The sequence below is a fragment of the Podarcis cretensis genome (genome assembly GCF_951804945.1).
Source record: "Podarcis cretensis genome assembly, chromosome: 3".
Classification (NCBI taxonomy): Eukaryota; Metazoa; Chordata; class Lepidosauria; order Squamata; family Lacertidae; genus Podarcis; species Podarcis cretensis.
In genome coordinates this window covers 3,393,205-3,420,577 of record NC_137172.1, presented here as the reverse complement: position 1 = coordinate 3,420,577, position 27,373 = coordinate 3,393,205, and the positions used below count along the sequence as shown (strand labels likewise).

At 48.2% G+C, this 27,373-nt stretch overlaps 1 protein-coding gene across 5 annotated transcripts in view; it reads left to right on the top strand.

Annotated features, from left to right (window-relative positions):
* Nucleotides 1-27,373, top strand: part of FBXO16 (F-box protein 16) — a 34,050-nt gene that overhangs the window by 4,590 nt on the left and 2,087 nt on the right. For 2 of the 5 annotated variants that reach the window (XM_079968893.1, XM_079968892.1), the window contains exons 2-8: nt 541-643; nt 4,858-4,893; nt 6,708-6,914; nt 8,793-8,957; nt 12,464-12,699; nt 17,829-17,985; nt 26,375-26,600. In XM_079968893.1, coding sequence (XP_079825019.1) covers nt 548-643; nt 4,858-4,893; nt 6,708-6,914; nt 8,793-8,957; nt 12,464-12,699; nt 17,829-17,985; nt 26,375-26,600 — 1,123 coding nt within the window. In that variant the 5' untranslated portion in view covers nt 541-547. Of the gene's footprint in view, nt 1-540; nt 644-4,857; nt 4,894-6,707; nt 6,915-8,792; nt 8,958-12,463; nt 12,700-17,828; nt 17,986-22,273; nt 22,319-26,374; nt 26,601-27,373 lie in introns of all 5 variants that reach the window. The other 3 variants (XM_079968894.1, XM_079968896.1, XM_079968895.1) reach the window with 3 other exon arrangements.

Here is a 27,373-nt window from a genome sequence, read left to right as displayed (position 1 = left end):
TCACATAGAGGAGGGAGAAAGGTTGTATTCTGCTGCTCCAGAGAAGCGGACACGGAGCAATGGCTCCAAACTACAAGAAAGAAGATTCCACCTAAACATTAGGAAGAACTTCCTGACAATAAGAGCTGTTCGACAGTGGAATTTGCTGCCAAGGAGTGTGGTGGAGTCTCCTTCTTTGGAGGTCTTTAAGCAGAGGCTTGACAACCATATGTCAGGAGTGCTCTGATGGTGTTTCCTGCTTGGCAGGGGGTTGGACTCGATGGCCCTTGTGGTCTCTTCCAACTCTATGATTCTATGATTCTATGGCTATGCTCTGCTGGGGCTGATGGGAATTACAGTCCAAAACACCTGGAAGGGCATTGGGTTGGCCAAGGCTGCTCTGTGTTCAGAAAAAGCACAACTGTAAAAACAATGTTTGTGTTTCTAATATCAGTGGGATTGGCCGAAGAGCCAAGTCTAGGGCAGTAGTACTTTTGCCTTTGCACACAGCTCTAGCATTTGCAGAAATGCCTCAAATAATTGTTTTGCGTCTTCCTTCAGGAAAGCAATGGCATTTGCACCTCCCAGGAACCTGGATGGCCCGAAGATGCAAACCAAGATGAGCACATGGACACCCCTGAATCACCAGTTGATGAATGACAAGGTGAGTATCATTCAGTCAATTTAAGTATGGGCCTTCCCCCAGACATTACATTGGAGACACAATCAGAGGGGACCTTTGGGTGAGCAGTAACAACAAATTCTCCATAAAAAGCAGCTAAGCCCTCAGTTGGCCAGCGTTGACCCCCCTCTAACCTGGCAGTACTTGAATGCTCAGAATAATAATAATAATAATAATAATAATAATAATAATAATAATAATAATAATAATAATAATTATTAATAATTTATTATTTGTACCCCGCCCATCTGGCTAGGTTTCTCCAGCCACTCTGGGCGGCTTTCAACAAAGATTAAAAATACATTAAAATGTCACACGTTAAAAACTTCCCTGAACAGGGCTATTATGAGGGAAAAAGGCGTTGGGATGGTCACACTGGCGTCTGATGATTTCAAAAGGGATTAACAAATACATGCTTTGTTTTCTAATGGAGCGTGTCAAGAGGCGGCTAAGGTGGATGCATAAGAGCTTGGAAAGCAAACATTGTATGTTTTTGTGATCAAAGCCTATAAGGCTCACTAATGCAAGCAGCTCTCCTGTCCTCCCCCTTTAGGACCCTGAACCAAAATGTGATCCCAGATCTGTTTAGCATTTCCTTGTGACAATAATGAAACACCCCCACCGAAGGGTTGGCACAGGCTGGTGCTTCTTGTTTCATCTTAAATGAAGCCAGCCACAGTGGTGCCTCGCAAGACGAAAAGAATCCGTTCCACAAGTCTCTTCGTCTAGCGGTTTTTTCGTCTTGCGAAGCAAGCCCATTAGCGGCTTAGCGGATTAGCGCTATTAGCGGCTTAGCGGCTTTTAGTGGCTTAGCGGATAAGCGGATAAGCGGCTTAGCGGCTTAGAAAAAGGGGGGGAAAGGGGGGGAAAGTTGGAAAAACTCGCAAGACATTTTCATCTTGCGAAGCAAGCCCATAGGGAAATTCGTCTTGCGAAGCACCTCCAAAACGGAAAACCCTTTCGTCTAGCGGGTTTTTCGTCTTGCGAGGCATTCGTCTTGCGGGGCACCACTGCATATATGTGTAGACACCTCGGAAACAACAAAGTGAGCAAGGATAGAACATAAGTATATTAGAAGAGCCTGCTGGATCCTGCCAGTGGCCCATCTAGCTCAGCATCCTGTTCTCACGATGGCCATTGAGATGCCTGTGGGAAACCTGCTTTTTAAGATGCTGTCTTGATGTTGCTGTCTAAGATGTTGGCCACAGTGGGACCTCCATTTTCCGAGGGAGCGTGCTTCTGAACGCTAATTGCTACTGAATCCTAGTACCTCACCAAAGACTCCTAAGTGAGATCGTTGCACCTATCTGTCTCAGGAGACAATGCAGAGGGCGATGTCAAACTGTTGGAGAATTACAGCGCTTGCTGTGGCTGTAGAGACAAATTTGGGAAAGATATGCTTTGTTGCAGCAGAGGCAGATGAAGGTGTCTGGTTGTGCTGTCGCAGATGCTGCAGTAATGAGTAATATGGCGCTTCTCCTCCTCCCAGCGGTCTTTCCCCCTCTGGTCACTGGTATGGATGCATAACCTATCTGCCTCCAGGCACTGTGACTGTCTGCTGGGGATTCCCCATAGCTGTCAACTTTTCCCTTTCCTTGCGAGGAATCCTGTTCGGAATAAGGGAATTTCCCTTAAAAAAGGGGAAACATTGAAAGCTATGGATTCCCACATGGCAGGATTGATGTCGCCAGCCTTCATGTCACAACTGCAGAGATCTTTGTAACACAGAGTTGGTCTGCCAACAAGGCCTGATGCATGAAGTCAGTCAGTCAAATAAGAGGCAAGATCCTCTTGTGGATCCACACTGGTTAAGTAACAGGGAGCAGGGAGTAGGAACGAACAGACAGTTCTCCTGATGTAGAGACAGAAAAAGCAGAGCCCCCCACAAGTTTGGTACATTGGTACCTCATTTGTTGAACATAATGTGTTCTGGAAGACTATTCATCTTCCGAAACGTTTGACAACTGCGGCGCAAAGGGCGGTCAGCAAAGTACATGGAGAAAAAAGAAAAACATGCCGCAGAAGCTTTTGACTTCCAAGGCGCGTTCGAACACGGAAGCAATTCCGGGTTTTCTGTGTTCAAAAACCGAAACGCTCGGCTTCCAAGACTCTTTAAAACAGAGGTACCACTGTGGTATGGGATGCAGGTGGCGCTGTGGGTTAAAGCCTCAGCGCCTAGGACTTGCTGATCGAAAGGTCGGCGGTTCGAATCCCTGCGGTGGGGTGCGCTCCCGCTGCTCGGTCCCAGCGCCTGCCAACCTAGCAGTTCGAAAGTACGTCCGGGTGCAAGTAGATAAATAGGGACCGCTTACCAACGGGAAGGTAAACGGCGTTTCCGTGTGCGGCTCTGGCTCGCCAGAGCAGCGATGTCACGCTGGCCACGTGACCCGGAAGTGTCTCCGGACAGCGCTGGCCCCTGGCCTCTTAAGTGAGATGGGCGCACAACCCCAGAGTCTGTCAAGACTGGCCCGTACGGGCAGGGGTACCTTTACCTTTACCTTTACCACTGTGGTAGAACCTATGCTTTTTAACTTGTCCATAAACAATCTGGGGGTGACCAGTGAAGTGGCCAAGTTTATTGACAATACTAAACTATTTAGAGTTGTTTAAAACAGAGAGAGAGATGATGATGAGCTCCAAAGGATCTCTCCAAACGGATGGTAAAGTGGCAAATGCAATTCAGTGTAAACAAGGGTAAAGTGATTCATGTCAAGACAAGAAAATCTTAATTTCACAGTTCATGGGGTCTGAACTGGTGGCATCTGACCCAAAACGAGACCTTGGGCTTGTAGCTTGATGAAGGTGCTGACCCAGTGTGCGGCAGCTGTGAAAATGTCAAATTCCATGCCAGGGGTCGTTAAGAAAGGGATTGAAAAATAAAAAAACATTTAATCAGCAGCAGTTAAAACGCTACATACTAAAGACATTAAAATAGGGAATACTCTAGGGAGGAGCTGTACAAGCAGGGAGCAACTCCCAATTGCCTGCCAGTCTCTTGGATCTCAGTGAAGGGGCCACAGGCAGGTCCCCTGAGTTTAGTTTCAAGTAGAACAGTTGATAATGGGTGCAGGTGGCCCTTCAAACAAGGCCTTGCGTTGAATGGTACACAGATGACAAAATGCGTCCAAGTTGTGAGTGATGTGATTTCAACTTTACGGGCTTGGCGGCTGGCCGGTTGAAATCACACAAATTAAATGCACAGAAGGCAGGGAGCTTAAAAGCTCTTTTAGCGCAGAGTTTTCCCAGTGTAGAAATAGCTATTAAGCTCTCTGCCTTGCTTGCTGAGTTCTTGGAGTATTTTGCGCGATCTTGGATGGCTCTGTGAGAGCCTCCCAGAGGCCAGTAAGCATGGCAGAGAGCTTAAAAAACTCTCTGCCTTGCTTGGGGGGTAAGACCCATGCAGGGCTCAAGTTCCTGAAGGCAAGGATAGCTAAGTGAATAACCATAGTTTAGAGGTCCCAGGCCCTAAGGAAGTCAGACTATCCTCCACCAGGGCCAGGCCCTTTTCAGCGATGGCTCTGACCTGGTGGAACGCTCTATCCCATGAGCCTAGGGCCCTTCAGGATTTAACCTCCTTCCGCAGGGCCTGTAAGACAGAGCTATTCTGCCTGGCCTTTAATTTGAATTCAGCCTGATCTTTTATTTCTCTTCCCTCCCCCTCCCCTTTTATGAAGATCACCCTCTCTGAGGCCCCACAGCTAATTCTCCCCTGACCTCCTTGCCGTCCCAAGTAGGACCAATACAGCCAGCTAGCCCTGGGGATTATCTAATTGATTTTTGATTTTTATTGTTATTCGTGTTTTTATACTGTTTTTTATGCTGCTTTTATAATTAAGTATTTTAAAGTGTTTTAAATTTGTTGTTAGCTGCCCTGAGCCCGGTTTTTGAACCGGGAAGGCTGGGGTATAAATAAAAATTTATTTATTTATTTATTTATTTATTTATTTAAGTGTGGGGCAGTTCTAAGGAGGTAGTTTGCGTATACACATGTGCCAGCCCCAGAACATACGCCACCCCCCTAGTGAATATGACTGTTTCCAGAACTTCTAAGTTAGAATTTCTTCTTATGTCTCTCATGCCCTTTAGTAGTCTGGGGAGTCACTTATTGGGTCATGCCTAATGGTTTGATTGCTCATTTCTCGTTCAGTCTTGTGTTCACTCTGTACTGAACTGTGTTTTATTTAAATGTTTTTAAGGTATTTGAAGAAAGAAGAAATCTGTTGGGGAAATGGGTAATGACATTTTCTTCCCTCATCCGCAAATCCCATGTGCTTCACTGCTTATTTTGAGGTGATCAGTCTGTAGTAGGACATGTAAGCACAGAGTCAACCCTGTGTAATACACGCAGTCATTGTGAGGGTTATGAAGGCACTGTCCTCCATGCAATGTTTGGATTTTTAAAAACTTGTAGTTGAAAATGTAAGGGGGGAAAATGGTGGAAGTCTGCATGCAATTAATCTGTTTAGAGAGGTATGTTTTGTCCCAGAGTATGTCAAGTACCCATGCGGGTGGCGCTGTGGGTAAAACCTCGGCGCGTAGGACTTGCCGATCGCACGGTCGGCGGTTCGAATCCCCGCAGCGGGGTGCGCTCCCGTCATTCGGTCCCAGCGCCTGCCAACCTAGCAGTTTGAAAGCACCCCCGGGTGCAAGTAGATAAATAGGGACCGCTTACCAGCGGGAAGGTAAACGGCGTTCCGTGTGCTGCGCTGGCTCGCCAGATGCAGCTTGTCACGCTGGCCACGTGACCCGGAAGTGTCTGCGGACAGCACTGGCTCCCGGCCTATAGAGTGAGATGAGCGCACAACCCTAGAGTCTGGCAAGACTGGCCCGTACGGGCAGGGGTACCTTTACCTTTACCTTATGTCAAGTATGTGCCTCTTCCCAAAAAGAACGGTTTGCCCCATGTGTGGTCGTGTCCCCTAGTGATGACATCACGTCCTTTCTGCCAGATCCCCAGAGGCCACTGACTGCTGCTGGAAACAGGATTTGCAATAGTTGGATCTGGGATCCAGCAAGCAAGCTATTTATTTTACCCTTCTCCAATCTGGTGCTTTCCAGATGTTTTGGGTGACAGCTCCTGTCAGTGCTAGATGGCTGTGCTGGCTGGCTGAAGTTGGGTACCAAAGTCCAAAACATCTGGAGGGCACCTGGTTGGAGAAGGCTTGTATATTTGTTGGAAGTCTCCCAGAGTGGCTGGGGCAAACCAGTCAGATGGGCGGGGTACAAATGATAAAATTAATATTATAATTATAGGTAAAGGTAAAGGGACCCCTGACCATTAGGTCCAGTCGTGGCCGACTCTGGGGTTGCGGAGCTCATCTCGCTTTACTGGCCGAGGGAGCCGGCGTACAGCTTCCGGGTCATGTGGCCAGCAGGACTAAGCCGCTTCTGGCAAACCAGAGCAGCGCACGGAAACATCGTTCACTCCCCCCTCCCCGGAGTGGTACCTATTTATCTACTTGCACTTTGAGGTGCTTTCGAACTGCTAGGTTGGCAGGAGCAGAGACCGAACAACGGGAGCTCACCCCATCACGGGGATTCGAACCGCCAACCTTCTGATCGGCAAGTCCTAGGCTCTGTGGTTTAACCCACATCACCTTATACAGTATATATCTATACAATACAAATACAATACAATGCAAAAATATATCAGTCAATACAATACAAAAATATATCAATCAATATATCTTCTACTTGAATGGAACAGATTTCTGTCTCTGTGAGCAGATACAGTAGAATGTCTTTCCTTATCAGGCAGAAGTAGGCCTTTACCTTTCAAGCCATGCTGGAGACCACTCCCTAATGGAGACAGGACACTGGTCTAGAAGATGGACCAGAGCCAACCGTTCCTGTACTTTTTAGCAGCCAGAACATAGAATACCTGGGGGTTGGGGCGTCCTCATCACAAAAATGAAGTGCAATATGGGTCTTGTGGTCCATGTGTTAGTTTGCAAAGTGCTTCATGGTGGGAAAGTCACTTCTGTGTCACCATGTCTAGGTGCCACAAAACCCTCAACTCACCTCTTCCCCCTTCCCTCCTCCGCAGTTTGACAAATGGACAGACAACCAGAGGCGAAGAGTCCTGTTGGACTTCCTAGAGCGCTGCTCCCTCTTGCAGCTCAGGTTCTGCGTCAAGCAGCTGCAGGCTCGAGTTCCAGTGGAGGCCCTGGATTTCACCACCAAGCTCCCCAGGGTTTTGTCCCTCTACATCTTTTCTTTCCTGGACCCTCGTAGTCTCTCCCGATGTGCTCAGGTAAAGCTCTGTGTGTTGGGAAGGATGCAGAGGAGAAAGAGCAAAGTTTGAGGTGCTGGATACGTTTAGCCTATAATCATAGAGTGTAGAATCATAGAATGGGACCCAAAAGGCTCATCTAGTCCAACCCCCTGCACTGCAGGAATCTCAACTAAAACATCCATGACAGAGGGCCACCCAGCCTCTGCTTAAAAACCTCCAGGGAAGGAGAGTCCACCACCTCCTGAGGGAGACCGTTTCACTGTTGAACAGCTCTCGCCTTCAGAAAGTCCTTCCTGATGTTTAGTTGGAATCTCCTTTCTTGTAACTTAAAGCCATGGGTTCGAGTACTACACTCTGGGGTAGGAGAAAACACTCTTGCTCCATCTTCCATGTGACTGTCCTTTTGATATTTGAAGATGGTTATCATATCACCTCTGTCTCCTCAGGCTAAACGTGCCCAGCTCCTTCAAGTGCTCTGTGGCAATCACATAGGGTCCCCGGACGTTTCACCGTCTATTGATCCCTGTGCCACCACTTGATTTCTCACTGCCACCACCCAGGCCCTACCTGGTACAATACGGAGCCCAGTCAGGGTTTCAATTGGAACATAAACTTTTGTTTATTGCAGTTTAACAAGCGTGTGGTTTCACAAACGGTATCAGTCAGTTACAATCATGGGGTGCCTATCCAGACCTATAACTTCCACTACCTGCTCTCACTCACTAAACCACCTCTCAGATATTTACTTGTCTTCCTAGCCCCTAACTATTCCTGACTCAGATTATTTTGCTACACTAACTCAACCTACCCACAGACTCTATCCCAATTCACTCCCACTCCAATCAACCTCCCAATGAACTCCTCCCTTCGCCCCTCCCAGAGCTGGTTTTATAGTCCCTCTGACTCCACCCCCCCTGGGGCCTGATTGGGTAACCTGTTTAACTATTTCACCTCCAGAACTCTCATACAGTGGTGCCTCGCAAGACGAAAATAATCCGTTCCGCGAGTCTCTTCGTCTAGCGGTTTTTTTCGTCTTGCGAAGCACCCCTATTAGCGGCTTAGCGCTATTAGCGGCTATTAAAGGCTTAGCGGCTAAGCGGCTATTAGCGGCTTAGAAAAAGGGGGGGGGAGCGAAAAAAATTGCAAGGCTCGCAAGACGAAAACGTCTTGCGAAGCAAACCCATAGGGAAATTCGTCTTGCGAAGCGCCTCGAAAAACGGAAAACCCTTTCGTCTAGCGGGTTTTTCGTCTTGCAGGGCACCACTGTATGTTAACGTCACATGCTCATTAGGTTTGCTGTTATGTACTAAGCTTGGCTCCTAGAACAATAGGCAAGTAGGATCCTAGAATGCAACAACTGATTGGCTTGCAGGAAAAGACCAATCAGGCTCCAGGAGGGAAGCAGAATCAGCCAATCAGACGGGACTCGTGTAAATAATGTATATAAAAGCCTGAGGTTTGGGGGGGAAATTCAGTCACTGCTTTACAAGCTGCAATAAAGAGCATGAAATCACTACAGGACTCTGAGTATATTTCATCTGGCTTCCAGACACTTGATCATTTCTCTCCTGTAGTGCCAGCCTCCCTCTTTTGAGCATCACAAGCACAGCAGTTGGAGTTGCAGTTTTGCCCATTCAAATGAGGGAAAGCACATGCCTGAGGGATATACCTGTTTGAAATTCAACTCCACTCCTGCGTGCATGAACCAGGCCTCCATCTGGGTTAGACAAGGAAAAACTGCAGTTGCCACTCAGTGTTGTTGTTTTTAAGAACTCTGTTGCTTTCTGAATATATTGAAATAGTTTTTACGTCTGGATTATGTGTCCTCCTCTGTTTCTGATTTTTGCCCCGATAGATCCCTCAGAACAATAATAATGGCGCCTTTTTCATTCTCAGGTGAGCTGGCACTGGAAGAACTTGGCAGAACTAGATCAGCTCTGGATGCCAAAATGTCTGCGCTTTGGGTGGTATCTCAATTTCTCTCCAACCCCGTTTGAGCAAGGAATCTGGAAGAGACACTACATTGAGGTGGTGAATGAGTTCTGGGTCACCAGCCCTAAGGTACCCCTGCAGTCCTTGAGAGACGGTTTTTGGAGCTGAGCTGAAACCTCTAGTTTAGCCTCGTCTTGGGTGTGCTGCCTTTTCCATATGCAGGAACTTTTTGACATTTAGCCTTGTAAACTGACCTGCATTCTGAAGTGGAGCAGTCCCAGTAGAATTGTACCATGGGCTTTCCCTGTAAGTGCGAGTTGGCTCTTGAGGTACCTAGAACCCCTAACAGCCTAGGGCACACATGCCTTCCTTCTGATATGTACCTTCAAAGAGTCCATATAAAGGCCCCTGTGAGAAGAGGATGCAGGTGGGCCATGGGTCTGATCCAGCAGACTCTTCTCATGTTCTTAAGCCACTCCTCCAGTTTTCCAGCTCAGTAGTGGCCTGTGATGAAAAGACCCAGCACAGTCTGTCATCCTCTTGTCGCTTGAAGCTCAGGTGGCCTTGGTGGCATGGTGTCCCTTCCATCAGCTTCAGCTGGTGGCCCGGCTGCTGTCACGGTCCGGTTCACAGGCGATCGAAGTCCCGGCTGGGGACGTCGGGACTGGGGGCAAGATGGCGGGGTGGGAGCAGGAACGGGAGTCCAGAAGCCAGGAGTCACTACTACGCAGTGGATGTAGCCTACCTTGATTTCAGCAAGGCATTTGACAAGGTGCCCCATGATATTCTTGTAAAGAACCTAGTAAAATGCGGACTTGACTATGCTACCACTCAGTGGATTTGTAACTGGCTGACTGACTGAACCCAAAGGGTGCTCATCAATGGTTCCTCTTCATCCTGGAGAAGAGTGACTAGTGGGGTGCCACAGGGTTCTGTCTTGGGCCTGGTCTTATTCAACTTCTTTATCAACAACTTGGATGATGGACTCAAGGGCATCCTGATCAAATTTGCAGATGACACCAAACTGGGAGGGGTGGCTAACACCCTAGAGGACAGGATCACACTTCAAAACAACCTTGACAGATTAGAGAACTGGGCCAAAACAAACAAGATGAATTTTAATAGGGAGAAATGTAAAGTATTGCACTTGGGCAAAAAAAAATGAGAGGCACAAATACGAGATTGGTGACACCTGGCTTGAGAGCAGTACATGTGAAAAGGATCTAGGAGTCTTGGTTGACCACAAACTTGACATGAGCCAACAGTGTGACGCGGCAGCTAAAAAAGCCAATGCAATTCTGGGCTGCATCAATAGGAGTATAGCATCTAGATCAAGGGAAGTAATAGTGCCACTGTATTCTGCTCTGGTCAGACCTCACCTGGAGTACTGTGTCCAGTTCTGGGCACCACAGTTTAAGAAGGACACTGACAAACTGGAACGTGTCCAGAGGAGGGCAACCAAAATGGTCAAAGGCCTGGAAACGATGCCTTATGAGGAACGGCTAAGGGAGCTGGGCATGTTTAGCCTGGAGAAGAGGAGGTTAAGGGTTGATATGATAGCCATGTTCAAATATATAAAAGGATGTCACATAGAGGAGGGAGAAAGGTTGTTTTCTGCTGCTCCAGAGAAGCGGACACGGAGCAATGGATCCAAACTACAAGAAAGAAGATTCCACCTAAACATTAGGAAGAACTTCCTGACAGCAAGAGCTGTTCGACAGTGGAACTTGCTGCCAAGGAGTGTGGTGGAGTCTCCTTCTTTGGAGGTCTTTAAGCAGAGGCTTGACAACCACATGTCAGGAGTGCTCTGATGGTGTTTCCTGCTTGGCAGGGGGTTGGACTCAATGGCCCTTGTGGTCTCTTCCAACTCTATGATTCTAGGAAGCCAAGAGCCAAGGGTCAGAGAGCAGGGAGTTAAGAAGCCTAGGGTCAGGAAGCAAGGGGTCACAAAGTCAAGTGTCCAAGGATCAAGAAGCAAGGAGTCAAATGCAGCAAGGCAGGAAAAGTGTTGCTGTGGCAAAGAGCCGAAGGGAAATGTTGACCTTATATCCCTTCCTGGCTCTTGCCACCAGGTGCTGTGAGTTACCAATCGGCCTCACCCGTGAGGCTGCACCTTGCCTCTTCAGAACAAACTTAGGAAGGCCCCAGTCCTGGTCACAGGGCTTGGCTCCTGCATGCCAATGGCTTGGCTCCTGCATGCACACCTGACAGCTGCATACCTATCTGGGCAGAGATAGCCTAATTCTGTCATCTATTGCTGAAATGTGTTATACAGACTGTCGATTGGTTTCTGGGCCCAATTCAAAGTGCTGATTTTGACCTGTGAAGTCTTAAATGGCTCAGCACTGTGATACCTCAAAGACTGCCTGTCCCCATATGAACCAAACAGGACCCTGTGATCATCACCTGAGGCCCTTCTTTGTGTGCTTCCTCTGCATGAGGTCTGGAGAGCGACAACACAAGAATGCGCATTTTCTGCAGTGACTCCCTGCTTGTGGTATGCTCTCCCTAAGGAAGCTTGCCTCGTGCCATTGTTGCACATGTTTAGGTGCCAGGCAAAAACATTTTAACTAAACCTTTAGCTAGTCAGGGGTTAGCAAACTTTTTCAGCAGGGGGCTGGTCCCCTGTCCCTCAGACCTTGTGGGGGGCTGGACTATATTTTTTGGTGAGGGGAATGAACGAATTCCTATACCCCACAAATAACCCAGTAAAAGGTAAAGGTACCCCTGCCCGTACGGGCCAGTCTTGACAGACTCTGGGGTTGTGCGGCCATCTCACTTAAGAGGCCAGGGGCCAGCGCTGTCCGGAGACACTTCCGGGTCACGTGGCCAGCGTGACATCGCTGCTCTGGCGAGCCAGAGCCGCACACGGAAACACCGTTTACCTTCCCGCTGGTAAGTGGTCCCTATTTATCTACTTGCACCCGGAGGTGCTTTCGAACTGCTAGGTTGGCAGGCGCTGGGACCGAGCAGCGGGAGCGCACCCCGCCGCAGGGATTCGAACCGCCGACCTTTCGATCAGCAAGCCCTAGGCGCTGAGGCTTTAACCCACAGCGCCACCTGCGTCCCAAAATAACCCAGAGATGCATTTAAATAAAAGGACACATTCTATTCATGTAAAAACAGGCTGATTCCTGGACCGTCCACGGGCCAGATTTAGAAGGCGATTGGGTTGCATCTGGCTCCTGGGCCTTAGTTTGCCTACCCATGGATTAAACAATCCACAGCCTTTTACATTGGGGTGGGGGTATTGTTTTTGTTTGTTACTATGTTAATGTTTTTGTTTCTTTATATTGCAAACCGCCTCAAGATCCTCAGATGAAGGGTGGTATAGGAATGTAAATAATAATACACTCCAACCTCGGTTACCAAACGCCAAAAACCCGGAAGTAAATGCTCCAGTTTTCAAACATTTTTTGGAAGCTGAATGTCCGACGCGGCTTCTGCTTGAGTGCAGGAAACTCCTGCAACCAGTCAGAAGCCGCGCCTTGGTTGTTGAACATTTTGGAAGCCGAACGGGCTTCCAGAACGGATTACGTTCGACAACCGAGGTTTGACTGTAATAATATCCAAGGGCTTCCCTCCTCCCCAACAGCACACAGTTGATTTTGCCTACTTGTTTTCCATCCCTTTAGACCCCTCCAAAAGAGGACTTTGTGGTAGTCGATGTTCAGCCTATAACGAAAGAGGGTCTGGAGGTGAAACAGTCCCTGTCACCGTCCATCCTCCAGTCAGCATCTCCTATCGGAAAGAAGATGAGCAAGGAAAAGCAAGATCTCCCTCCCTGGCGTTCTTCAGATAAGCATCCTACAGACACCATCAGATTCAATTACCTGGACAACTTTGATCCCATCGAGCAAGCGAGGCAGGCGTAAGGCACACCCTCATGTCTGTCTTCTTCTTTTCTCGGTCAAACAAAACTAATTTGATGTTCAGCTGCTCCCTCTCCCCCTGGGGTAGGTGACAACCCTGCCATATTCAGGAGAGGAGTTATTGCTCTCAAGATTTCTAATTTTTGTAGGGGAGTGCTGAGGCTGCAAGTTTAAAGCCTCTTTGTGAATCTCTTCCTAATTAATGGTGCATCCAAGATGGATTCTGACTTCAGGCAGGCAGGAAATTAATAGGGCCTCTTGGTTCTGCTCCATAAAGTTTGGACCAAGCCCAGAATGGATTGATCCCACCCCAGCAGAATTCTGGAGTGGGTGGTGGGGTTGATTCTGCAGTCCATTGTAGGCACGCCCAGAGCATGTCAGAAGACGAAGGAGAAACCCCAGGCAATGTTAGCCGTCTCTGTTCATGCCTCTGGTGCCCAGTGTGGGAAAGGGTCAACAATGTGTGTGGAACAAGGTGTAGAACAGGGGTGTCCCCAAGAACTGCTAAGCTTCTCCTTCCAAATTATTTCCAGACCAGCTGAAATGCAGTAGGCCTGGGTGTTGGAAAAAACGCCCAGGAAGGCTTCCACCTTCCCAAGACACCGAGGCGTCTCTCCAGTGTAAATCTTCCTCTGGCTGTAAATCTTCCTCAGTCCAGAGAGACCGGTAATAAGCGACCCCTCCCTGATGAGAGGAGCACACTCGTCTTCTGGCGTCCCATTGCAGAAGAAAGAGACAATCAGTAGCTACACACTACTTTATTCATTTTCTATACACAGACACTCCATGAGCGTGTCTGCTCTCTCTGAGCAGCAGTACAGAAGAGCACACTTTACACAGAAGCGAAAGTAACTTTTCACAGTACTGAGACTGTGCTGAGACTTCCTGTCCCACGCTCTCAGACACCCACATGATGTGAACAACCATCTGCTGCTCGCTGAGCAGCTGGTGAGATAAAAGTCCTAACATCAGGTGTGGTCCAAAAATCATTCTACAATTATTGGATTGCCAGCTCAAATTCTCTTTGGAATGCCATGCCTTCAACTATTTCTGTGTTTGGATATTTGAAGTAGCATCTCGGCAGCATACAGGATGCTGATTAAACATTCTGTACCTTACCATCCACTTCCAGAAGTAGAGGTCTTTCCTTTCTTTCTCTCTTTCTCTGGCGATCCCTCCTAGCCGAGTAAGATTGTCTTCCATGAACACGGTCTTAACAGTGAGTCCGTAAGTTACTATGGAGGCCAATTCTGGATCCACACGTCCTTCCACAGTGGGGACATAGGTTTCCAGGCAGGAGTTGATCACGGTGTGGATTTGCCAAGCATTCTTTCCTCCTAGCACGTTTCTCCCTTGCGTCCTGAGTTGGAGCGTCTTCAAAGCCCAGGACACCTTTGGTAACCTTCATCCACCTTCACAGCCGTTGTAACATACCGCTTGTTATCATCCGCCTGTTCTGCCATTGAGGACTTCTTGGGTCATTCTTGGTCTAGCTCCTTCCCTTTGACCTTACCGCCTTGGGTGACCCTGCTGGGAGTACGAGACTCCCGGCGGCTTCGCTCACAAGGCTCATAGGAACATGCAAGCCCACTCACCACGACAAGGTGATGATCCAGAGAGTGAGAGAGGTAGCCCACTTCTAATGGTAGAATGCCTTATTTTGCATTCAAAAGGCTCCATGTTCAATCCTTGCTAAGAATGTAAGAACATAGGATGTTCAGGATCAGGCCAATGGTCCATCAAGCTGAGTATCCTGTTCTCTTTTTTTAAAAAAAATAATATTTATTAAAGTTTCAAAAATTAAAGAAAGAAAAAGTAAAAATACCACATTAAACAAAAACAAAACAACACATCGCAATATATAAAAAAGAAAAAAATAGAAAAATAAAACCCATTAAACAAAAACAAAAACACAAAGAAAAATACATCAGATCTCCTCATTACTAATCTTTCATTAGCTTATTTCCTTGACCTCCTCACACCTCCCTTTTTTGTATTCTAGGTCACTTATCCATTTCAGCAAATCCTTTCCCTCTTTTAAAATTTTTGTCCTGTAAATTGTCTTAATCTGAGTATCCTGTTCTCACAGTGGCCACCCAGATGCCCATTGTGGGAAACCCCCAACGTGGACCTGGGTGCAACAGCACTCTGCCCATCTGGGATACCCATCAACAGGTGTTCAGAGGCATAATGCCAAGAAAGCAGATCATGGGGGAAAGCTTTCTCCCTCTTCTTAAGACCTAGGGAAGCCATTCCCAGTCAGTTTAGACTGTACTGAGCTCCGTTGACCAAGGTTACCTGACTTGGTATAAAGCTACTTAAGTGGTTCATCTGCTGCAACCCCACACCCTGTTCCATCACAGTCCCCCAGAGAAGTCTTCCTACCACCTTACACTTCCATGACATCTTTAGATGCTTGGTTCTTTTCTCATTGCTCTTGTAATCTAAATCAGGATGTTTTCTAGCAGTTACAGTAAATGTGTCCACCCTTAGTTTAAACGCCTTGCTTCTTCAGTGGTAGGATGAATGGTTGTTGCTCTTAAAGGTAAAGGTAAAGGTACCCCTGCCCGTACGGGCCAGTCTTGACAGACTCTGGGGTTGTGCGCCCATCTCACTTAAGAGGCCAGGGGCCAGCGCTGTCCGGAGACACTTCCGGGTCACGTGGCCAGCGTGACATCGCTGCTCTGGAGAGCCAGAGCCGCACACGGAAACGCCGTTTACCTTCCCGCTGGTAAGCGGTCCCTATTTATCTACTTGCACCCGGAGGTGCTTTCGAACTGCTAGGTTGGCAGGCGCTGGGACCGAGCAGCGGGAGCGTACCCCGCCGCAGGGATTCGAACCGCCGACCTTTCGATCGGCAAGCCCTAGGCGCTGAGGCTTTAACCCACAGCGCCACCTGCGTCCTTGTTGCTCTTACCTTGTTGCTCTTACCTTTAACCCACAGCGCCACCTGCGTCCTTGTTGCTCTTACCTTGTTGCTCTTACCTTTAACCCACAGCGCCACCTGCGTCCTTGTTGCTCTTACCTTGTTGCTCTTACCCTTGGCCATAACATCTTGGGAACAGATCTAACACACATGCCAACTATCCTGCAGTCTATGTGTTTAGTAGTACCGGTTTCTTCCTTAATAGCAGAATGTCTTTCAAAACCCAGCCCACCAAACGTAGCCTGGAGCAGCAGTTCAGCTGCATTAGAGGGGCGTGGGGGCGAGTTTTGTGGGCTGAAGGGAGGAAGATTATTTTTCACGAGAGCAGATGACAGTGCCAAGCATTTTTCTGTCTTCTTGTTCTGGGAAAGTAACTTGTTGCCAGGAGCACAGATCAGATCCCAAGCAGAAAGACATTCACTTTTCACAAAACTGATGTGATGTGCGTAGGGAGCTGCCTGGGTAGAATTACAGTGGTGCCTCGCAAGACGAAATTAATCCGTTCCGCGAGTCTCTTCGTCTTGCGGTTTTTTCGTCTTGCGAAGCACGGCTATTAGCGGCTTAGCGGCTTTAAGAAAAAGGAAACAAACTCGCAAGAACTCGCAAGACGTTTCGTCTTGTGAAGCAAGCCCATAGGGAAATTCGTCTTGCGGAACGACTCAAAAAACGGAAAACTCTTTCGTCTAGCGAGTTTTTCGTCTTGCGAGGCATTCGTCTTGCGGGGCACCACTGTACCTTACTCTTCCTCCGGGGATCTTAGGGTAGTGTCTGCAGTTCTTTTTTTTTTTTTTTTATAAAGATTTTTATTGATTTCCAATTTTTTAACAAAAACAAAAAACAACGTAAAAACAAACAAACAAAAAACCATATTTTCTTAACCTTATTTCCATAACCCTCTTTTCCCGGACTTCCCCATACCTTTCCCTTTTTGCATCCTTAATTTAGTACCATTATTCAGCAACTTTTCTTGCCCAATTAAATATAAATTCATCCTCTTTTTCTATTCCACCATAAAATTTAAACCCAATTATCGCTGCAATTCTACGTCTTCTTTTCCCTCAGCATTTTAACACTCCTCAGTTTTATAATAATTCTTGAGATACATCTTAAATTTCTTCCAATCTTCTTCCACAGTCTCTTTCTCTTGGTCGCGGATTCTGCCGGTCATTTCTGCCAGTGTCTGCAGTTCTCCCTCTCACACTTTTTTGTCACAAAAACCTGCCTGTGAGATACGTTAGGCTAAGAGAGCTACTGACCCAAGGTCACCCATTGAGTTTTTATGGCAGAAAGGAGAATCGAACCCACGTCTCCCTGGCTCTAGCCCAACACTCTAGCCATGATACCATAGTGGCTTTCATGTAAATCAGTGTTTCTCAAACTTGGGTCTCCAGCTGTGGTTGGACTACAACCCCCATCATCCCTGACCACTGGGCCTGCTAGCTAGGGATGCTGGGAGTTGTAGTCCAAAAGTTTGAGAAACACTGATGCAAATCTACAGAAACCTTTGAGTGATTTAGCTGTGATTCATGCATTGCAGGGGGTTGGACTAGATGGCCCTTGGGTTCCCAACTCAACAGTTCTGTGGTTCTTTGAGTGCTGAAATATCTGCATATCTGGGCACTAGCCCCACTGAAGCACAATCATGCATATTGATTCAGAAATATATTCCTCTGAGTCCAGGCCACTCTTGTATCAGAGCCTGGGACTTCAGTCCTTAAGCCCCCGGGACTCACTCCCAGGTAGCTGTGCTTAGGGTTGCAGCTCCGGTCTCTGAAATGAGAAGTGGCAGAACAAGCTTCAGGCCCATACATTTTTTTGTGTTTCAAAAAGGTATTTGCCTCTCCCCGCCCTGTCCCGGGAAATCCTTTTAACTTCATTTAATACATCTTTTCCCCTCATTCGCTCTGTCACAAGAGACTAGGGCCCTGTGGGACTTGACATCTTTCCGCAGGGCCTGCAAGACAGAGCTGTTCCACCTGGCCTTTGGCCAAGGCACAGCCTGACCCCCTCCTTTGGTAATCCTCACAGAACTCTAGCCCAATGGTTGCCATTAATTTGATTTTGAATTGAATTTAGAATGAATTGATTTTAGAATGCTGTGTTACTTTTATTGCTGTTAGCCGTTCTGAGCCTGGCTTCGGCTGGGGAGGGCGGGATATAAATAATTTATTATTATTATTATTATTATTATTATTATTGCAGTAGGAAGAAAGGAGGAGGGCTCACCCCAGACCTCAGCCAGTCGGCCTTCCAGAAGAAAAGGAAACCAAGCAGTGCATCGTACAAACTCCGAAAAGCAAAGTCCCTGGCAAGTATCCCAAATGGTCAGCCTTCTGGGCTAAGCAGCAAACTTGGTGAGGTGCGAAGCCTTTGGTGAGGAAGGGAACATGCTTGGTGGTGGCCCGCTCCCCAAAGCCCCGCTGCCTTGCGTTGCCTTTTGAGTCCTTAGCTATATAATAATAATAATAATAATAATTTATTATTTGTACCCCGCCCATGTTGATTTTGCAGTGTCCCAAGCACAGCGGAATGATGAGGAGTATGTGCCACATACTCTATATTACTTTATTTACACTTCAAAGCTAGTAGATTACAGAAAAACATCTTGCCTCTGCCGGAGCAGAGAAAGCATCCTCTCTCCTCTAAAGCACGGAGAGAACACTGTGAAAAACAGGAAACCAGTGTACGTCACATCCAGTCTCCTTTCCCGTGGGAAAACCCAACAGCACAGACTGTGGAATGTAAACATTGTCTTGTGACAAGCATTTCGCTGCACAGTGAAGAGAGCAGAAACCAACAGCCCATCTGGCTGGGTTTCCCCAGCCACTCTGGGTGGCTTCCAACAAAGATGAAAAATACACTAAAATGTCACATATTAAAAACTTCCCTGAACAGGGCTGCCTTCAGGTGTCTTCTGAATGTCAGGTAGTTGTTTATCTCTTTGACATCTGGTGGGAGAGCGTTCCACAGGGCGGGCGCCACCACCGAGAAAGCCCTCTGCCTGGTTCCCTGTAGCTTTGCTTCTAGCAATGAGGGAACCGCCAGAAGGCCCTCGGAGCTGGACCTCAGTGTCCGGGCAGAACAATGGGGGTGGAGACGCTCCTTCAGATATACTGGACCGAGGCCGTTTAGGGCTTTAAAGGTCAGCACCAACACTTTGAATTGTGCTCGGAAACGTACTGGGAGCCAATGTAGGTCTTTCAAGACCGGTGTTATATGGTCTCGGTGGCTGCTCCCAGTCACCAGTCTAGCTGCCGCGTTCTGGATTAGTTGTAGTTTCCTGGTCACCTTCAAAGGGAGCCCCACATAGAGCGCATTGCAGTAGTCCAAGCGGGAGATAACCAGAGCATGAACCACTCTGGCGAGACAGTCTGCAGGCAGATAGGGTCTCAGCCTACGTACCAGATGGAGCTGGTAAACAGCTGCCCTGGTGCCTCCATGGACAGCTGTGAGTCCAAAATGACTCCCAGGCTGCGCACCTGGTCCTTCAGGTGCACAGTTACCCCATTCAGGACCAGGGAATCCTCCACACCTGCCCGCCCCCTGTCCCCCCAAAACAGTACTTCTGTCTTGTCAGGATTCAACCTCAATCTGTTAGCCGCCATCCATCCTCCAACCGCCTCCAGACACTCACACAGGACCTTCACCGCCTTCACTGGTTCTGATTTAAAAGAGAGGTAGAGCTGGGTATCATCCGCATACTGATGAACAACCAGCCCAAACCCCCTGATGATCTCTCCCAGCGGCTGCATGTAGATGTTGAAAAGCATGGGGGAGAGGACAGAACCCTGAGGCACCCCACAAGTGAGAGCCCAGGGGTCTGAACACTCATCCCCCACCACCACTTTCTGAACACGGCCCAGGAGGAAGGAGCGGAACCACTGTATGACAGTGCCCCCAGCTCCCAGCCCCTCAAGATGGTCCAGAAGGATGTTATGGTCGATGGTATCAAACGCCGCTGAGAGATCCAGCAGAACTAGGAAACAGCTCTCACCTTTGTCCCTAGCCTGCCGGAGATCATCAAGCAGTGCGACCAAGGCAGTTTCAGTCCCATGATGAGGCCTGAATCCCGACTGGAAGGGATCCAAATGGTCCGCTTCTTCCAGGCGTGCCTGGAGTTGTTCAGCAACCACTTGCTCATTCACCTTGCCCAAGAATGGAAGATTTGAGACTGGGCGATAGTTGGCCATTGTGGCCGCATCTAAAGATGGTTTTTAAAGAAGCGGTTTAATAACCGCCTCTTTCAGCGGGTCTGGGAAGGCTCCCTCACAGAGGGAAGCATTCACCATCCCACGAAGCCCATCGCCTAGCCCTTCCCGGCTAGCTTTTATAAGCCAGGATGGGCAAGGATCCAGGAGACAGGTGGTTGGCTTCACTCGTCTAGGCAGCCTGTCCACATCCTCGGAGGTAACAGATTGGAATTGATCCCACACGACTAGACAGGACTCTAGCACTCTCCCGCCCCGGCCCTGCTCCCACGGTGGAATCTACTTCTTCCCGAATCTGAGTGATTTTATCTGCAAAAAAATTTGCGAAATCATTGCAGGAGATCATATGGCCCGTACTGGGCCCCGATGTTGCAGGTGGTTCCGCTAAATTGTGAACCACCTGAAAAAGTCTCCTGCTGCTGTTTTCTGCAGATGCAATAGAGGTGGCAAAGAAAGTCTTCTTCGCCGTCGCTATCGCCACTTGGTAGGCTCGACGTTGAGCTCTAACCTGTGTCCGGTCAGATTCGGAATGAGTTATCCGCCACCGGCGCTCTAGCCGTCTCAACGATTGTTTCGTTGCCCTCAGATCCATGGAAAACCATGCAATCGGAGAGGGCGCTTCGGAGCCAAACAGTCAATAGCCCTGGTTAACTCCACATTCCAGCGGGCCACCAGGGAATTGGCTGAAAGGCCATCAACATGGGATAAAGCATCCCTTACCACTCTCTGGAAACCATTTGGATCCATTAAGTGGCGGGGGCGGACCATCCGAATCGGTCCCACCTCCCTGCAGAGGGGATGGGTTGCAGAGAAGTCCAGTTGCACCAGGAAGTGATCTGACCATGGCACTTCTTTCGTTGCGCTTTTACTTAGTGTCAGATCACCAACATCCATAGAGGTAAACACCAGGTCCAAGGCATGTCCGCGGCTATGGGTTGGGCCAGACTTATTCAGGGACAGCCCCATGGAGGCCATGCTTTCCACGAAGTCCCGAGCGGCCCCTTGTAAGGTCGTGTCGGCATGGATGTTAAAATCCCCTAGGACAACCAAGCTGGGTGTCTCCAGGAGAACATCCGCCACGACCTGAAGCAGCTCGGGCAGGGAATCCTTGGTGCAGTGGGGAGGTCGGTACGCCAAAAGGAATCCTGTACTGCCCCTATTGCCCAACTTCCAGAACATGCACTCGGAAAACTGGGTCTTCCCAATAGGATGCCTGGTGCAAACTAATGACTTCCTAAAAATCACTGCAACCCCCCCTCCCCACCCACATGACCTGGGTTGCTGTGCGTAAGAGAAACCTGGTGGACAAGCAGCGGCAAGAGCAGGCCCATCTGCTTCATCCAACCAAGTCTCTGTTACACATGCCAGGTCAAGTCCTCCATCTATGATCAAGTCATGGATGGAAGTGGTCTTATGAATCATTGACCTGGCATTGCACAGCAGCACCTTCAGGTCATGTGGGTATCCCTTGCTGATTCTAGTATCCATCCGGTCAGGACCAGACCCGGAGGCAGGGATAGTCCTCAGACAATGACTAAACCTGCCTCCTCTGTAATGACATGGTCTGGTCTTAGCGTAACTCCTCCTCCTACCCGTGATCACTGAGATCGGTTGTCCCAATGCATCCCCCCCGTGGAACATGCCCCAGCCATTTTGTTGGCTGGGACCTACTCCCCGGCAGCCCTGACCCCTCCCCTTAAGAACAAAATAACACCTTAAAAAAAACAACCAATAAAACAATAAAAACCAAAAACAGTAAAAATTACAAAAACATCAAATCAAACAAATTCCCAGGCCCAATAAACATCCATCCCACCCCCACCCCCCCACATACAAAAAATTCAAAAGAAAAATTTTAAAACATTTTAAAAGCACTCTGCACCCCTCCAGCAGTAACAGCAACTGTCCTAGTGAGGCCCGTCAGGCCCTGCCCTGGGCCAGGTGGTAAGTGGCAGGAAGGAGCAGGGCCCCCAGACACTCACACAGGAGAGTCCTCCTGGGCAGCAGAGCGCAGCAGTCCCTGTGAGGCTTCAGGCCCCGCCCTGGGCCAGGTAGATGGTAAGTGGCAAGAGCAGGGCCCTCAGACACTCACACAGGAGAGTCCACCACTTAAGGGCTGCAACTTGAGCAAAGCTGGCGTTCAGTCTTGGAGCATCGGTTATGGTTGTTGCCCTCATGCTTCTGCAGCCCTGCTGTGCAGCCAAGATGCAGAGCTCACACTTTGCATGCACAGAGGCACCACCAGTCAGAACAGACAGTAGTGTCCCGACCTGGTCCGAGGCAGCTTCCCAGCAGTTATTTAGGTGGGTCGCTGCGTTTGAGCTCCCTTGCTTGCCTCGAGGGTACATCCGACTGCAGACTGAGCGTCTCCGGCTGCATATTTCTGCCCCTTTGGGAAGGACTTTGTGACTCAACGTGCTTTGCTTCCTTGTCCTCCAGCAGCCTGGGGCTGAGCTAACAAGGACCCAGGAGTGCAGGAATCAGGTATACGGAGCCTGTCAAAGCCTTGCTTTGTGTGCTGCACTCATTCCTGGTGGGGTGGGAGACTCTGACCTTGCCTGTCCCGTCACACGGCATCCGCGACCCTAACATTTTAAGCCCTTGCATGCTCACCTGCTTCTGTTTAGGTTGATCCCTGCCAATCATTACGTTGCTTCTTTTTAAGCTGCTTAAAATTAATGTCTGCCTTTCACACACTGTCTGTGTCTCCCGTCCCGGTCTCATAATTCGGATGCTAGTGAAATGAGAAATGCCCGTATTACTCTTTTCAAACACACCCTTTTAAAAAAATTATGTGAAGGTAGCACTTAAAGATTCATGATTATGGCTTGTCTTGTCCTAAAAAAACAAAGAGTTTGTTGCTCTTTGTGCAGAAGCTTGATTTTAATGGAAGTTTTGCATAAATAGAGGATCTACTACTGCCTTAAGCAACAGTGCTTCTTCACATGCCAGAGGGACCAGACTTTCTTCTTTAGTTTTAATTTTGGAGACTGTAGCCAATAAACAAATTCTTTTCACGCTCAGCAGTTGAAGTGTTGACTGCTGTGCCCTTATCTGCCTTTATTGCCTGAATGGATTTCTGAGTAAGTGTTTTATTGCTCCTGGCTTTTCCCAACACCCTAAACAAGAGATTAAACCAACAGATTGAAGCTGTACTCTTATGCACACTTCCTGGGAGTAAGTACCTGGGTTGGGGGAGAGACAACACACTGGATTTGGCTTCCTGGCAGTGGCCCATTAACATGGATCAGGGTGGGAGCTGCTCCCTGCTAGGTCACTGTGGTCATCTGATGAAGCCTTCCTGGTGATGCCATGTGCTCCCAGGCTCTGTTCTGCCGTGATCTGGAACAGTTCTCCATTTTGATTTTTAAATACATGTTAAAATACTTCCTTATTTTCCCCAAGTCATTTCTGGGTTAGTGACCTAGCCATAGTTTTGAACAGGCACCCCAATGTTCTATTACTTCCAAAACAGTATTCGTATTTTACTGTTCATTTCCCCCCCCCCCTATTTGTTGTACACGTCTTCAGAAAATGTTTATTATTAAGCTGACTATAAGTTCTGGAAATAGACATGGTGGAACTTATTTCTGAGTAAGCTTGAAGAGCTGTTTTTCTATGTTAAAGAACAAAGGCCTAGTTATCACTCCGTTTGGATTTTGGGTGTGGGCTCAGCACACCATGAAAGTGCTCTGGCACGCAAAAATATCCCCCACATGCTTTCATTGGGTCTACTCTTGAGTAGGGCTTGGTTAAAATGCAACCCCTAATCCTTTTTCCAGGGTAAAAAGTCCTCACCCTCTCACTTTCAGGTATGTTATTTATTGCTCAGCTGTGGCAAGAAAATAGCTCTAAAAATTTTCACTTGCAGCTAACCCAAGGCAGCTGAAAGAGCTGGCCAGTGTGTGTGTGTGTCTCCCGGCTGGCTGGCAGGCCTGCTCACACACTGCTCCTTTCCTAAATAAACTCAGTTTCTGCAACTAAAAACAAAAGGCTACTTGATTCCACCTGCCTTTGGGATTGGGGTGTCCTGTGTTTGGATTCTCCTTCCCAAAGAAGCTTGCCTGGTGCCTCCTCTGATATCTCCTTGAAACAGGCAAATACTGTTTTGTTAAAAAACAAAACAAAAACCACCCAGACATTCCATCATCTCATATACTGCTTTTAGTTGTCGTCAATCCATATTGCTGCTTTCTATGTGCTTTTATAAGTTCAATTTGCTGTATTTTATTGCTTTGTTTGAATTCTCCTAATTGAATGCCACCCTGGGAGTGTTATCACAGTGCAGGTAATAAATAATTTGCCAAAAAAGTACAGCTGAACCTCGGTTTTCGAACGTAATCCGTTCCAGAAGTCTGTTCAATTTCCAAAGCGTTCGAAAACCGAGGATCAAAAGGGCTGTCAGCAAGTTCAACAGGGAAAATTGAGAAACGCGCTTCGGGAGCCGTTCGACATCCGAGGCGCGTTCGAAAACAGAAGCATTCACTTCTGGGTTTTCGGCGCTCGGAAGCCGAGACGTTCAAAAACCGAGGTTTGACTGTAATTGCATAAACCAAACAGAACAAAAGATCCTTACCTGAAAGTGAGTCCCCCATTGGAGTTTCATGGAGTTTCCCCAAGTATCTGTGTGTAGGACTGTCGCCTTTGTCTTCTTGCACATTTCCTACCTGCTCAGAATTTGGATAACAGCAAAGTTTGGGTGGTGACTCAAGTTATGACTCGAGTCGCGTGTGTGTGTGTGTGTGTGTGTGTGTGGTTTTAGGTCAGGGACTGTAATCGCAATTCCTGGTTCTGTTGACAGATTCAAAACTGCAGGAGGTTCGTTTCCCTCTAAATCTCCTAAGAGCATGAGAAAAGCCTGCTGGACCATCTAGTTAAGCTTCCTGTTCTCACAGTAGCCAGCTCCTTGCCTGTGGGAAACCCGCAAGCAGCATCCAAGCACAAGAGCAACTCTCCTGTCCTGCAGTTTCCCGTCGCTGGTAGTGTTGCTGCCTCAAACTGTGAAGGGACAGCACAGCCATCATGGATCAGAGCCATCAAAGGCCCTCTCCTCCATCATTTTGTCTAAGCCATCTAGGAGGAGCGAGTCCCATAGTCCCATAGTTTAACTGCTTCTGTGCAAATGACTACTTCTGTCTGTGTGAATGACTTTCTTTCGCCAGCCTTGAATCTTCCACCATTCACCTCCATCGGATGTCCACAAGCTCCACGACAAACTACCGTATTTTTCCTTCTATAACACGCAGATTTTTTCTCCTAAAAAGGAAGGGGAAATGTCTGTGCGTGTTATTGAGCGAATGTGTGGTCCCTGGAGCCAATTGGTGCGAGGGGAGGCAAAAAAAAGCAGGCAAAAATCAAACCGCGCGTCTCCTAGAAGGGAAACTTGAAAAGAGGAAGCGGCTGCTTTCCGGCATTCTGCCTCAGGGTCTTACTGCCCACCCATCTCTGTTTCCTTGCCGTGTTTGCTCAAACGGAACAAAGAGCAGGGAAAGCCCCTCCCCTCCAGGCAAGCAGAGGGGAAAGCTGAAAACATGCGGGAGAGAGAGAGAGAGCGCGAGCTGGCTGGCTTGGGTGGGTAGGTGAGGGAAAACTTTTGCCTTCCTTTCCTCCCTACCCCTCTCCTGCATTCTTAGCCAGCTGCTTCTCTGCACACCCGTCTCCTGCTCCTTGTCCCTTCTGTGTTTTTCCTTCCCTCCCCACTTAAAATGTGGTTAAAAAGCATGGATCCACATGGATCCTCAGGATCTTTGCATTGGGTCAGCCCAAATTCACCATCAGATCACATAGCATGTCCATGGCTACAGCCTGCCCCCCCAAAATCACGCACCCACTGTTGCCTGGGGCTGCAATGGTGCAAAAATGTGGTTAAAAAGCATGGATCCACATGGATCCTAAGGATCTTTGCATTGGGTCAGCCCAAATTCACCATCAGATCACATAGCATGTCCATGGCTACAGCCTGCCCCCCAAAAACCACACACCCACTGTTGCCTGGGGCTGCAATGGTGCAAAAACATGGTTAAAAAGCATGGATCTACATGGATCCTCGGTATCTTTGCATTGGGTCAGCCCAAATTCACCATCAGATCACATAACATGTCCATGGCTACAGCCTGCCCCCCAAAAACCACACACCCACTGTTGCCTGGGGCTGCAATGGTGCAAAAACGTGGTTACAAAACATGGATCCACATGGATCCTCCGGATCTTTGCATTGGGTCAGCCCAAATTCACCATCAGAGCACATAGCATGTCCATGGCTACAGCCTGCCCCCTGCAATGGTGCAAAAACGTGGTTACAAAGCATGGATCCACAGGGATTCTCAGGATTTTTGCATTGGGTCACCCCAAATTCACTATCAGATCACATGTCTGTGGCCACAGCATGAAGCACAAAAATGATACATCCACTGTTTCATTCAGAATGTTTTTTCCCTTGTTTTCCTCCTCTAAAAACGATGTGCGTGTTATGGTCAGGTGCGTGTTATAGAGCGAAAAATACGGTACATTTCTTGCTTTTTTTCCTGCCTCGCTCCCCAGGTGTCCCTCTCTGCAGACCTCGGTTCACAGCCAAGAGCCCCCGCTCGCCCCAGCTGGGCTACTTACCACCCTGCGGGCTATCCTGCCACCAAAGCAATGGCCAAGATCCTTGCCCAGAGCGCCAAGTGGAACGCTGGGATACGGCCGGCGCCGGCACAGGGTCCAGTCCCACAGCTGAGCGAGAAGGGGAAGAAGGCCTTTGCACGGACAAGCAGAAGCTCTCCAAGTCAGTAAACCCGGTCATTTTACGTAAGGGGGGGTGGGGGGGTGAGCATTGAAAATTTCAGCCCCTTTTCACTCACATCACCATTTTGTTGTTTTATTGTTATAAAAGCCCTGTTTAGGGAAGCTTTTAATGTTTGATGTATTACAGTATTTTGATATTTTGTTGGAAGCCACCCAGAGTGGCTCGGGAAGCCCAGCCAGATGGGCAGGGTACAAATAATAAATTATTATCATTATTATTATTACTGAGTTTTTGAAATTGTAGACAAAAGTTCAATATCACTCTTGCCATGCACAAATTGGGCCGTTACAAGAACGCTAGCTAAGCCTAAGTGATTTTAAAGAGAGGTTTTCAACGAAAAAGGCCCCCAAAATTACATCCCTCACAAGTTGGATGAAATAATAAAGCAGTGGCAAGCTGCAGTCTTAACCATAGGCAAAGCAAAATTAGAATTAAAAGCGACAGCAAGGCTTGGCAACTACATTGGCATCTGTAACTTACTACTGATAGCCAATGTAGCTGGTAATATCGAGGGTTAAAAATAAGACAGCATTAAATATTAAAAACTTCCCTAAATAGGTGTCTTTTAAAGATAAGGTAGCTGCTTATTTCCTTCACATCTGAAGGGAGGGCGTTCCACAGGGTGGGCGCCACTACCGAGAAGGCCCTCTGCCTGGTTCCCTGTAACCTCACAATGAGGGAACCGCCAGAAGGCCCTCGGCGCTGGATCTCAGTGTCCGGGCTGGATGATGGGGGTGGAGACCCTCCTTCAG